At 39.7% G+C, this 14001-nt stretch overlaps 1 protein-coding gene across 1 annotated transcript in view; it reads left to right on the top strand.

Annotated features, from left to right (window-relative positions):
* The first annotated feature begins 8004 nt into the window (after window positions 1–8004).
* drc8 (dynein regulatory complex subunit 8) overlaps window positions 8005–14001 on the top strand; it is an 86636-nt gene continuing 80639 nt past the window's right edge. Inside the window, exon 1 of the mRNA XM_043695422.2 lies at window positions 8005–8689. Within this exon, the coding sequence (XP_043551357.1) occupies window positions 8665–8689 (25 nt within the window). The 5' untranslated portion in view covers window positions 8005–8664. The remainder of the gene's footprint in view (window positions 8690–14001) is intronic.

The following is a 14001-nucleotide window of genomic DNA, read 5'->3' on the forward strand; positions in this document are numbered from 1 at the left end:
TATGTGACATGGGAGAAATGTATTCTGGTTCATGGGACAAGGCACCAATACTGGAGAAAGTGGTATCAATGATCAGTCTGTAACTCAACTGGGGCTGATGTTCTGATTTAATTAGGGTAGTAGAGAGGATTTTAAAATAGTGAAGTTAACGGATGAAATTTGGGAAGATGTGAATAGATGAGTACAATCAAGGTCAAATATGGGAAATGATGAACAGTCTGTGACAAAAGGTAAAGACAGCAAGAATCTATTAATCAACCAAATGGTAAGACAAGAATTTACAAACAGAGTCAATGGATAAAACTAAAGGCTCTGTTTATGAATGCATGTAGCATTTGACAAAACAGATGAACTGAGAGTGCAAATAGAAACAAGTAAGTATGATATGATAGCCATTACAGAGACATGGCTGCAGGATGATATGGATTGGGACCTGAATTTTCAAGAGTGCAGGCTATTTAGAAATGGCAGGCGACAAGAAACAGGCTGTAGAGGTGGCTCTGTTAATTAATTACAGTATTAGCAGAATAGAGGTAAATTATGAAAATTTATGAAACAAGCAGTTTGGGTAGAAATTATAAAGGTAAAAGAAGCCACTTTGGGAGCAATTAACAGGCCCCTAACAATATACCATGTGGTATAATGGAGTATAAAGGAAGAAATAATGAGAGCCTGTCAAAAAGGTACTTTGATAATCTTGAGACATTTGAATCCAAAATATAGACTGAAAATATCAGATCAGCAAAGGAAGCATAGGTTAGGAATTAATGGAATACATTTTGTTTATTTTCTTAGGACAGAGCATTTTGGAGTTGATCAGAGATCAGGCTATAATAGACCTGCTATTGTAATTTGTAACAAGATTGAATTGATTAATGATCTCACAGAGAAGGTTCTCAAAGATAGACCCTTGAGCCTCCTCTGTCATTGATAAGATCCTGACTGATCTGATTGTAACCTCAAATCTGCATTCGAACCTACCCCTGATAATCTTTTATCCCCTTGCATAACAAGAATCTATTTACTTTCACCTTTTAAAATATTCAAGGATTCTGCTTCTACCACCTTTCCAGGAAGAGAGTTTCCAAGGCTCATGACCCTCAGGGGAAAAAGGATCACTTAATCTCTGATTTAAATGGATGATCTCTGATGTTTAAACAGTGACCCCTTGTTCTAGATTCTTTCACAAAAGGAAATATCCTCCCCACATTCACTCTTTGTCAAAACCCCTCAGGATCTTCTGTGTTTCAACCGAATCATCTCTGATTTTTCTAAACTCCAATGGAAGCAAGCCTAGCCTGTCTAACTGTGTCTGATTACACCGCACACTTGTTCCAAGTATGAATCTGGTAAACTTGCTTTGATCTGCTTCCAATGTATTCACATTCTTCTTAAATAAGGTGACCAATACTGTACTGTGTCTGGATTAAAGTGGTGCTGGAAAAGCCCAGCAGGTCAGGCAGCATCCAAGGAGCAGGAAAAGCCCTTCTTCAGGAATGGAGCATCTATTCATGATGAAGGGCTTTTGCCCGAAATGTCGATTTTCCTGCTCCTTGGATGCTGCCTAACCTGCTGTGCTTTTCCAGCACCACTCTAATCCAGACCTGGGTTTCCAGCATCTGCAATCCTCGTTTTTACGCAGTACTGTACTGTGCACAGTACTCCAAAATGGTCGCAGTGGTATCCTGCCTAACTCATGCATAACCTCCCTATTTGTATTGTCAATGCCCCTTGCAATAAAAAAAAATTCTATTAGCTTTATTAACTAATTTCTGCACCTATTTACTCATCTTTTGTGATTCATGCGGTAAAACAACAAAATCTCTCTGAACGCTGAAGCTCCGCAATTTCTCACCATTTAGATAGTAATATGTTTTTTATTCTTCCTGCCAAAATTGCTCATTCTACATTAGATCCCAAATTATATTCCATTTTCTACATCTTTGCCCATTCACTTAAACTATTTACTTCTTTTTGTAGCCTCCTTATATCTATTTCATAATTTACTTTCCTACCTAACATTGTGCCATCAGCAAATTTGGCAACCTTGTCTTCTGACCCTTCATTCTAGTCATAGAATCATAGATTATACACAGTTGAAGTCCTAGCACCAATACCTGTGGCACACCACTCATTATGCCTTGCCAACCAGAGAAAGACCCTTTTATGCTTACTGTCTGCTTTCTGTTAGCCAGTTAATTTTCTATCCCTGACAATATGCTACACTACAATTGGATGTAGGTTTGTTCGTTGAGCTGGAAGGTTCATTTTTAGCTGAAAACAAACCTTCCAGATCAGCGAGCAAACCTACATCCAGAACCTCAACCTGAGCTACAAATTTTCTCAAAACTCGCTAACTCCACTACTCTGCAAGCTTCATTTTCCACTGTAACCTTTGCAGTAGCTTCTAACATTTTCCCAATGACAGATGCAAAATACATATTCAATTCTTCTGCCATTTGCTTATTTTCATTATTAATTCTCCATGCTCTCTTTGTATAACCTAATATTCACCTTGTTAACTCTTTTTGTATATATTTATAGGCACTCTTACTCTCTGTTTTTGTATTTCTAGCTAGCTTTCTCATACACCAGATTTTCTCTCATTTTTTCTTAGTCATAGAGTCATAAAGATGTACAGCTTGGAAACAGACCCTTTGGTCCAACCCGTCCATGCCGACCAGATATCCCAACCCAATCTAGTCCTACCTGCCAGCACCCGGCCCATATCCCTCCAAGCCCTTCCTATTCATATACCCATTGCAACTCTTAAATGTTGCAATTGTACCACTTCCTCTGGCACATACTTTGCTGTTTTTTTTCCTATTGTCCAATCTTCTGTCCTGCCATTGCCTTTGCACAATTTTATGTATTTTCTTTAAATATGATACTACTTTTAACATTTGTAATTAACAATGGATGGGTCCAACCCTTAGAATTTTTCTATCTCTTTGGAATGTATCTATTCTGTACATTCTGAATATCCCCTTAAATATCTGTCACTACATCTCTATTGAACTATCCTTTAATCTCATTTGCTAATTTTATTTTAGCCAGTTCTGCTTTTGTGCCCTCATTATTGTTCTTATTTAAAAATTTCAAATCCCTCAAACTAAATGTAAAATTCAATCACATTATTGCTGCTATTACCCAGGGGCATCTTGATGATGAGATCACTTCCTGCTCACTCTTTCCCCATAGTCTTGCAATCTTTTTCTTTCTCAAATATTTATACAATTTCATTTTGAAAATTACACCCGAATTTGCTTCCACTACCCCTTCAGGCAGAGGTCCAGATCACAAAAACTCATTGTGTAAAAAGCATGTTTCATCTCTTCCTGTGATTCCTTCACTAATGATCTTAAATCTGTGTCATCTTTTACTATACAGCTAACAGTCCCAATTGTCTGGCTGGGAATGGACAACACTTCTCAACTGGTCTCAGTCCATGCACTGACAGGAAAGCCACTTTTGAGGTACAGAGTTCAAACTATCTTTGTTGGACTGCTACAGTCCTTTACCCAGTCCAATGTTATTAAAAGAACTAAGAGAAGTAGGCCACTCAGCCCCACAAAAATGCTATGTCATTCAACACCATCACGACTGATTGCCTAGATCAACTTTACTTTCTCACCTGTTCCCTTGATTTTCTTAGTATTCCAAAAATCTACCTACGTCAGTCTGGAACATGCTCAATAATTTATCATCGACAACCCTCTGGGTATAACCAAATTGATGCCGGCTCCTTAAACTGCATTTGCAATATGGCAGATTTCTGTTAGTACAGTAGCTTCCAATGTTCAGACATCAATGTGGACTGTACATTATATTAAGTTTCCTACACTCCTACAGTGACTACAGTTCAAAAGTATAAAATTGTCTGTCAAAAACTTTGAGATGACCTGAGGTTGTGAATGGTTCTATATAAATGCAAGTCTTTTATTTTGCTATGATTTGCAAAAGCCAGCACCTTATGTTTGTGTGAAACAGATGGTGTATGCACTGGTCTTGCACAATATAAAAGCAGCTTTAATCAGCCGGATTTATAGAAGCTCCTGCTTAGAAGGTGAATGTGTGGCTCGTACTGAACTGTAAATCAGAGTGATTAGTACCATCCAAAATTAGAATATTGATACTTATATGCCAGTCACTGAACAATTGCTAAACAAGAACTGGCAAGTTGTTAAATGCATATGCTGGAAAACCATTGATCTGATTCCTTAAAGTGTTTTGCATATACTGTCACTTTGAATTTAAAAAGGTACCTGTAGATCTAGTGAGTTAGCTAGAGCATCTAACTGGCCTGACTGCTTATGTGGATACCTGAACTTTTGTTCAAGGAGAGTAGAGGGCATGTGGTATTACGAGATTGTAAGTCCATGGTGAAAAGATAATAGGATATCAAAGTGTTAAGGAGCAGCTGTTATTATACACAGGAGAGTAAGAAATTCATGTGACTTCAAAGGCTGGAAAAAGTTGAATTAATTTGAACAATTTAAAAATTATAGAAACTAAGTTACAGGGGCCTGAAAAATTCTGGTGAGAAATATGGTAGAATCATGTGAGAAATTCAGTAAGGCCTGTCTAGACATTGAGAACAACTTGTTGCATTTTGTTTAACTAAGTTTTGGATGTCAAGGCAGGATTTTCGCTATGCAGTAGCAAGTTACCTATTAAGGAGGATTATTGCTTCTTAAGTATATTAACTGCAAAGCGTGCCTCATTAATACACAGATTTCTATCCTACCATCCGCCATGATTGAACTAGATGCTGAGAAGTCTCAACATGAAAGTCAGAGTGAGTACCTGGAAACTTCCACTGACTGCTGACGTCCATGCTGGTCATAGCGCAACAGCATCTCAGGATATAACCTGCGGCTATCAGCTACATGCATCCCTCATCCACAGGCATTGGCATTCAATAATTACTCCTCTCTCAGGATTCTCATGGTACCTCTGATCTGCTTGCAAAATGTTTTGAACTTTGAGAGCAGCACTTCTGGAAACACCAGAAACTAGCATTAAGATACCGCTGCAGCAACATTTTAGGTGCTGGGGCAGGCAACAAGCTCACAGATTGGACCAGGCTGCATCTCAGGGTTGTTCACTTGTTTTTACAAAATTCAGTCATTTAGCGCACACTTGCATCAGCACAACATTCTTGCCTTGACTTGCCATGCCATGACTCTTAGCCTAGCTACAGAACCAGGCAACTTGTCTTGTTCGTCATCAGACTTTGGACAAGGGGTGGACATTTTGCTATATGGGCAAGACAGAGATTCAAACATACAGATTTAGTGCAAAAATCTTAACATCTACGAAAAATGTGAGGCTCAATATACAGTGTGAGGCATAATATAACATCCATGCCACCAACATTGTTTCAGGTTACTTTTTTCTTCTTTCCTTCCCGTTACATCTCAATGCAATGTCGGGTACCACGACTGGAGTAGAGGGAGCCTGCTCTACACTGCAGCCTGTTGGGCTCGGAGATTCGGTTAGGTGACCTTTGGGGGCATTTGCGTCTAGATGACCCAACCAAGCTGACAGTCTCCTTGCTGGAGGCAAATGCATCCTCCTTGGCTCAAATTTCCACAGGTTGGAGGGGAACAGGCGGGGTAGAGCTGGAAGGCCCAGCACTTCTGCAGTGTCCTCATTGGAAACTTCTGAGGGGCCTATGTGCGGTTTCTCCTCCAGCAAGTTGCCTTCTGGAGGAAGGTGCACCTGGAGTAAGGTCAAGTTCCCCTGATCCCTCTCACCTTGCTTTTGATCCTGAGGACCAATGGGTTGGTTGATACAGTGCAAGTCCAATATGCTGTCCATCATACCCTGAAAGTGCTGGAACTGGCTCTGCATGGCAACTACCATCCTATCTATGGAAGTAGCCAGACGATCTTGAAGCGGCATGGGTCCCCATTAGTGTAGCTACAGCCCTTCAGCTTCTGGGCTAAAAAGGTCCATTGCCTCGCACATCTGCTTCTCCTTTGTCTCCTCATGCATTTGAATGAAGTCCCTGGTTGCCAATTCTTCTGCTTAGGACCTGGGGTGTCTTTCTTACTTGGAAAGCTGTGGAGTTATCACAGTTTAGTGCTTACCAGCATATGCTCCCAAACACTATAAAGCTGAACTTATGCCCATGTCTTATTTTTCTCCTATCTTTCCTCGTGCCCTCTCTGAACCCATCTTGTCCTGTAGACTTGTCCATTCCACCCTCCTCTCTGACCTATCACCTTCATCCCCACTCCCATTCACCCATTGTACTCTTTGCTATCTTCCCCCACCCTCCTCGCTGACCTATCACCTCCATCCCCACCCCCATTCACCTATTGTACTCTATGCTACTTTCTCCTCACCCCCATCCCCATCTCATTTATCTCTCCACTCTGCAGGCACCCTGCCTCTATTCCTGATGAAGGGCTTTTGCCCGAAACGTCGATTTTCCTGCTCCTCGGATGCTGCCTGACCTGCTGTGCTTTTCCAGCACCACTCTAATCTAAATGTTGCTTTCTCAACCTTATTCCCACTAAACTACTGACCAGCCAACTTCTCTCCTGGCTCCAAAATAAGACAATATTATGAGCAATTCTCCCTCTTCAGATACTGACCCCTTACCCTTCAAATCTGCCATTGTGTTTGGAAATATTGTCACTTTCCAACCTCCATATCTTCTCCACATTCTGTGGAACTGTTGTCACTTCCTAAATTAAGGTTCACCTTTCCTGGATCACTATGATTGAATCCCTTCAGTCAGGTTTCTGTCACACCATATTAACTTGCATCAAAGTTATAAGTGAAAGACTGTATGACTATGGCAATGTTAAATTATGCCCTGTCTTCTTTCTCAATTTGTCGGTTGACTTACATGTAAGTTGATTGAACTGTCCTCTTCCAATGATTCTGCTGTAAGGTAGACTGGTAGGACTTCACCCACCTGGTTCCAAATTTATATATCTAGTTGCAGCCAGAATATCACATTGGCTTTTTCTTTCCACTCACAAACCATTACCTCTTGTGACCTGCAGGAATCTATCCTTGGCTCTCTCCTCATTTTTTTCTACACAAGATACCCTTTGCAACATCATGTGAAAATATATTAGTTTCCAGATGTATTGATGATATCCAGCTGTCCTCACCAGTACATCTTCAAATTCCACTATGTCTCTAAATTTTTGTCTGACATCAATACTGGATGAACAGTAAATTCCTCAAATGTTGAAATGATTGCAGCCATTTACTTTGGTCCAATCAGTGACTTCATTCCTTTGCCAAAGATCCCAATTTCTCCTTCAAGAGACTTAATATTAGTGTTATATTAGACCCCAAAGTGAGCTTCCAACTACATATTTACATCATTACTAAGATAATTTATTTTCACTCATCACTCAGGAGTTCACCTGCTGTTGAAACTCTTATCCATTCCTTTCTCATCTGTAGATTTGATTAATTCCCTTCTGCCTGGTGTGGTTCCTGTGTCTTAACTCACACCAAATCCTGTTATGACATCAACCTTGCACTCACTGACCTACGCTGGTTCACTATTAAGCAAGACGTTGACTTTAAAGTTCTTATTCTTGGTTAAATCCCTTCATAGATTTATTCCTATTTCTGTAATCTTTTTCGACCTCACTACCTTCTGCAATCTCTACCCACCTTTAATTCTGGATTTTAAAGTCCCAGACATTAATCATTCCACCATTTGTGGTTGAGATTTTAATTACCAAGAACCTAAGCTCTGGAATTAACTCCCTCTTTCTCCCTCTAACTCTTTTCCTTCTTTAAGATACAGCACTCCTTTATTATCTACCACTTTTTGACCAAGAAGCTTTTGGATATTTGCCCAAATATATTTTTATGTTGCTTGATGTTTCAGAGTGCCCTGTGAAAAACTTTGTGGTGAGATATTAAAGATTCTGTGTCAATATATATGTTCTATAATTGTTTAATTTAAAGGATAAAAATACATTTTGTTTTAAAATCATGAGAGCCATACTACCCTAGATCAAGGTACAAATGCATGTTTACATCTTTCCTTGCCTGCTGTTAAGACAGAAGATAACAAAAAAGTCAATAACTTTGGTTTATATGCAACTTGCCTTCATTATACTAAAATCCTCCAGGGTGCTCACAAATAATGGCAAAAGAGACAGCAATTAAGAAGTGGACGTAAGGACAGGAGGTTGTAGATTTGATAGAAAGATAAAAAACCAGGGGCCATAGATTTAGGATTGGGGCAGGACGTTTAGATGGCACATGAGGAAAACAGAGAGCGTTGAAAATCTGGAACTCTCTGTTTGTGAAAGTGGTAGAGGGAGGTATCTAAACTCACTGCAGAAGAATTTAGATGGACAATGTCAAGACACACAAGGCTATGGGCCGAGTGCTGGAAAATAGAATAGTTAAGTTCATCCTGTCAAAAACAAGCCCCTAAGGACAGAAGACCGAATCTGTACAGTAGACCTCTATGAGGGTTTCAAACAGGAGAGAGCGAGAGATCAAGCTGGACACGGGTTTGCAGGCTGTAAATTTGTTAAAGCACCCTTTGTTACAAATGTCAACGCTGCAAGGAAAAAAAAAACTGGGTTTCTGCAACATCTTCTCCCATTTCTTCCCTTCGATTCACGGCCTCCTTGACAACAGCGCTCCTTAGCAACCGTCCGAAACAATATGGCCGATGACAAAGAAGCGGCAGGTAAGCAGCGGCTTGGATAAAGGACGGCGATGGTGATGGTGCAACCTTAATAAGACTTTTTAAAAAAAGAACATCAACAACAAGGGACTCTTCAGGCCCGGAGCTTAATTCCAGCTCAATCTTTTCCGCTCAGATTCAAGATGGAGCCCAGCTGGAGACCTCCCAGTCTTTGTTCTGAGCCCAACCCTGAGAGGACGATTGTGGGGAAAGAATTTTAACCCATAATTTGTAGAGAGGGAGGGCTGTAGCTGTCTAGTGTTTTTTTTTTGTTCTCTCTCAAAAAGATCACGGGTACACTATATTAAAACTGGCGGAACCTGAGTTTACCTTTTCAAGAGCGTTAAAACCCATGGTGTTTTGAAATCAATGTCAGCGACCATTTGAGCGACATATTGAAAAATAATCATCTTTTCCAGATTATAAACAGAAACGGTACTTTTGTTCAAAAAGGCGACAAACGAGTTTATTTAAAGTCCTGCCTGCCTGGTCACAATTTATCGCAATAAACATAGAGAATGCTGGAGAGACTCAACAGATCTAGCAGTACCTGTGGAGGAAAAGCAGTTAACGTTTAAGAGCCCAGTCACCCTTCCTCAGAAAATTTAGTGCATATTATTTTGACAATTCATTTCCGATTTATAGGACTTTTACCTTTGAGTTTATTTTTATAGGAAATCGATTGTTTTAGCAGCAGCCCTACTTTAAAAAACACACCCGTTTATTGATATTTCGTGAAGTAAATTAAACATAGCTTGTAGTTTAAAAATGCGCAATTTTTATATTGCATACAGCTGAAGAAGGGCACTTTCGTGAATTTTTTTGTTGTGCAGGACCATCCACAAGAATACCACTGTAAAGGAGAAACTACATTTATTCTGTACGAGGAGACTCCTGATTGATTAGCAACTGGCCTCCCAAATGGTAGATGCATTGCCATGGAAAATGCACCAGTTCAATGATGAGTGACAGTTAATTACCAAGATTTGTTTACATTTTAAACCAGACAGATTATCTTTGACTGGTCAAGATATGTCCCTGATAAATGAACCTGAGAATGGCCATCATTATTCTATTCTGGTTGAAACACACAGTGTGTGTACATGTTCGTTTTGTCTATAAAGACTAGGACCCTACAGCTTCCAGTGTGCACAGGTATGCCACTTTGCAAACCTGACTAACATTCCTAAAATAGGAGCAAACTACTACAGATGCTGGAACCTGTGCTGAAAACAAGAAATACTGGAGATCACACCAGGTCAAGGAGCAGACGTAAAGAGAAAGCAAGTTAATGTTTTGAGTCTAAATGACTTCATCAGAGCTGAAGTGTGGAGGGGACAGCACCTATGCAATAGGCTGGGTGGTGGTGGAGGGGAGGAGGTGGAGTGCTGGGGGAGAAAAGATGTTGATACTTAATCTGAATTATCAACATCCTTTCCCCTCCAGCACTCCAACCTGTCTGCTCCCACTATTGCATAAATGCTGCCCCCTCTGCACTTCACTTCATCTCTGATGAAGAGTCATCTAGACTTGAAACGTTAGCGTGCTTTCTCTCCATGAATGTTGTCTGACCTGCTGTGATCTCCAACAATCCTAAAATATTTGACAGTGTAATTCTTTGTGCATTCATGATCATGTAGCAAATGTTTTCCAGTTGCAGACTCACATGTAGTATTTGGCACCATGTTTTGAATTTTTCAAACATAGACTGGTTTGTTACAGTCTTGTTTGCTGCAACAGCCAAAATGGTTTGTTGTTTGATATGATTTGCCAGGTTTTGGGACACATGGCCCATACAGCTAGCACTACACTGACACTGAAATTCATTTACCACATTACTCAGTTGTGTAATGGGATGAACATCTTTTTAGCTTGAAGGCAGAATGCATGTTAGTGGCAAACAGCCATTATGATACCACTGCATAGTAGCAGCTTTCAACAGCTAGCATGCTGATCAAACCTTTGAGATATTGTACCCTTTCATCTAAGCTGGATTGCTCAGAGGACCATGCAGTCAGAAACAAAAATGGAAAAAGTGCTGGTGACAGCCATTCTCTGGTTCATTTCTCAGAAAAGTGCCTTGACCAATCAGAGTAGTCTTGCTTGATTTAAAATTTAAACAGATCTTGGCATTTAACTGTTAGTCATCATCTAATTGGTGCATTCTCCATGGTAATGCTAACAGGAATCAATTTGCCAACCAATCAACATTGTCCTCATACAGTATAAATATTGTTTTTCTTACATTATTCTTGTGAATTGTCCTGAGGAGTGCAAAATGTAAAACCTCGAAAAATGTGTCCTTTTTCAGCAATGTTCTGATTCTGTACTACTAAACAACTGTTTCTATATCGCTGTTAAGAAAAGAGCTGCATGAAATATTAAATTTCACAATTCCCTCCTTTGCTGGTAGTATGTAATTCATTTTAAATTCCTTTCTTGAATAACAGTCAGAGAACAGAAGCTGAAGAAAAGCGAGCCACGCTATTCCCAAAGCAATAAAAAGCAATTTATCTTGTTATTTCTGTGGGGTTTTATAATCTTGCCAAACAAAATTTCACTATTATCATATTCAATGGTGTTGATTTAGAGTGTGGAATTATTTCAAAGGCCAAAATATGTTGTTTTCTCATACCATTAACAAAATTGTATCACAAATGATATAAAATAAAATCAAAGGAAGAAGCATTTCCACCCCATCATTATTTTGATGTTATTATCATCCGTTTGGATGGGCTGAAGATATGCTTTCTGCACACTTCTAACTTGAATTCATTTAACAGTTGGCGTATGGTCTTTAGAAATTGAAGTGGTAAGGTATGTTTACTCCTCAGGCCTCCCAATTTTTCCAAACCTATCCACCTGAAAAAACCTATTCAATCAAATAAAGCCACTGAGAAATGAAATAAAATCAGTCCTGGATGCTCTATTTCTTTATTTTGCTGACTGACAAAGATCTCACAATTATGTTAATTAGAGCTCCAATTCAGTAAAGTATAATTTTGGTCATTCTCCCTAATATCTTCAGAGATATTTGAGGAACTAGACTTGAATATGTACAAAGGCTATCACAGGCACTGTCCCACGGGTAGTATTTTCGGCCCGAATAAACTTTAGCTACTTTATCAATTACCTTCAGCTGCAAATTCAGAAGTCAGACTGATTGCATTCATTTGCAACTCCTTAGATAATGAAATATTCTGTACCTGAATACAGCAAGACCTAGGCAACATTCAGGCTGAATTGAGAAGTAGCAAAATGGAGTCACAAGTAGACAGGATAGTAAAGAAGGTGTTTGGCATGCTTACCTTCACTGGTCAGAATATTGAGTACAGGAGTTGAGACGTCATGTTGTGACCATAAAAGACATCGGTGAGGCCACTTTTAAATTATTGCATACAATTCTGGTTGACCTTCTATAGGAAGGATGTTGTTAAACTTGAAAGGGTGCAGGAAAAATATACAAGGATGTTGCTGGGACTGGAGGGTTTGAGTTAGAGGGAGAGGCTGAATAGCCTGGGGCTTTTTCCCTGGAGCATCAGAAGCTGAGGGGTAACCTTATCAAGGTTTACAAAATCATGAGGGACATGGATAGGGTGAATAGCCAAGGCCTTTTTCTTAGGGTAGGGCAATCCAAACATACAGGGCATAGGATTAAGGGGAAAGATTTAAAAAGGACTTTTTGCATAGAGGGTAGTTGTGTATGGAATGAGCTACTAGAGGAAGAGGTGGAGGCAGGTGCAATTACAACACTTAAAATGCATCTGGATGGATATGTGAATAGGAAGGGTTTAGAGGGATATGAACTAAATGCTGGCGTATGGGACTAGGTCAGATTAGGATGTCTGTTCAGCGTTGGACTGAAGGGTCTGTTTCTGTGTTGTATGACTCTATGACCTTATTACTCTATTTGTGTCATGTAAGTGGCAGGCAATAAGCATCTCCAACAAGAGACAATCTAACTGTATTTCCTCGACATTCAATTATAGTGACTTCACTGAATCTCCACTGTCAACATTCTAGTAATCAATGCATGGATGCAGTGTATCCACCAACCACATTACAGCAATTTAGGATTCTTCGATAGTATCTTCCAAATTTATGTACATTTGTCCACTTTGATGGAAATCTGCCACAAAGTAGTTCATGAGACATTGAAATCAGTCCAGACCCTAGTTATTTAAATGAAGTTCCAACATCCATCTAACCAGCAATATTCCATTGATGTCCTCACCCAAATCATTTAAAAGCCAGTAACAGAAATGATTCGAAAAGAATCCTGGCAGGAAAAATTATGACGTGACCTTATACAGAATCTCCTCTCATCAGTTGCTGTCACTTTCTCTCATAAGATCAGAGTGCCAATTATATATGACAAAATTTAACACTTGATTGAGTACAACATTTTATTGAAAGATTTCTGGATACCAAAACATGGATACTAATTATTAACATCTACCTCCTTTAGGATTATCATCCAATTCTGCAAAAAGCTTAATCACATAAGCAATGTTTGGTAACATTATTAATGCTTTCATCTATTTAGTTTTTGGCTGACAACTTTCAAGACTTCAGCCAATTCTACCCCACTGTACCTTTTGCAAAAACTCTCTCTCTCTCCTATTAGCAGATCAATAATATACTTTTAAGATCCTCAATCACCGAAACTGACATCCGTGTCTACCCTTAAAGTCATTAGAATCATAGAGTCACAGAAATGTACAGCACGGAAACAGATGCTTTGGTCCAAATGGTCCATGCTGACCAGATATCCCAACCTCATCTCATTCTATTTGCCAGCACTTGACCCATATCCCTCTGAACCCTTCCTATTCATATACCCATCCAGATGCCTTTTAAATGTTGCAATTGTACCAGCCACGACCACTTCCTCTGGCAGCTCATTCCATACACGCACCACAGGCTGTATGAAAAAGTTGTCCCTGAGGTTCCTTTTATATCTTTCCCCTCTCACCCTAAACTGATGCCCTCTAGTTCTGGACTCCCACACCCCAGGGAAAAGACTTTGTCTATTTATCCTATCCGGGCCCCTCATGATTTTATAAACCTCTATTAGGTCACCTTTCAGCCTTCGACATTCCAGGGAAAACAGCCCCAGCCTATTCAGCCTCTCCCTTGAGCTCAAATCTTCCAACCCATCCTTGCAAATCTTTTCTGAACCCTTTCAAGTTTCACAACATCCTTTCAATAGGAAGGAGACCACAATTGCATGCAATATTCCAAACGTGGCCTAACCAATGTCCTGTACAGCCGCAACATGACCTCCCAACTCCTATATTCAATACTCGGACCAA

The sequence above is a fragment of the Chiloscyllium plagiosum genome, unplaced genomic scaffold (assembly GCF_037043375.1).
Source record: "Chiloscyllium plagiosum isolate Xiang-an unplaced genomic scaffold, Cpla_swu_hap1 HiC_scaffold_10, whole genome shotgun sequence".
Classification (NCBI taxonomy): domain Eukaryota; kingdom Metazoa; phylum Chordata; class Chondrichthyes; order Orectolobiformes; family Hemiscylliidae; genus Chiloscyllium; species Chiloscyllium plagiosum.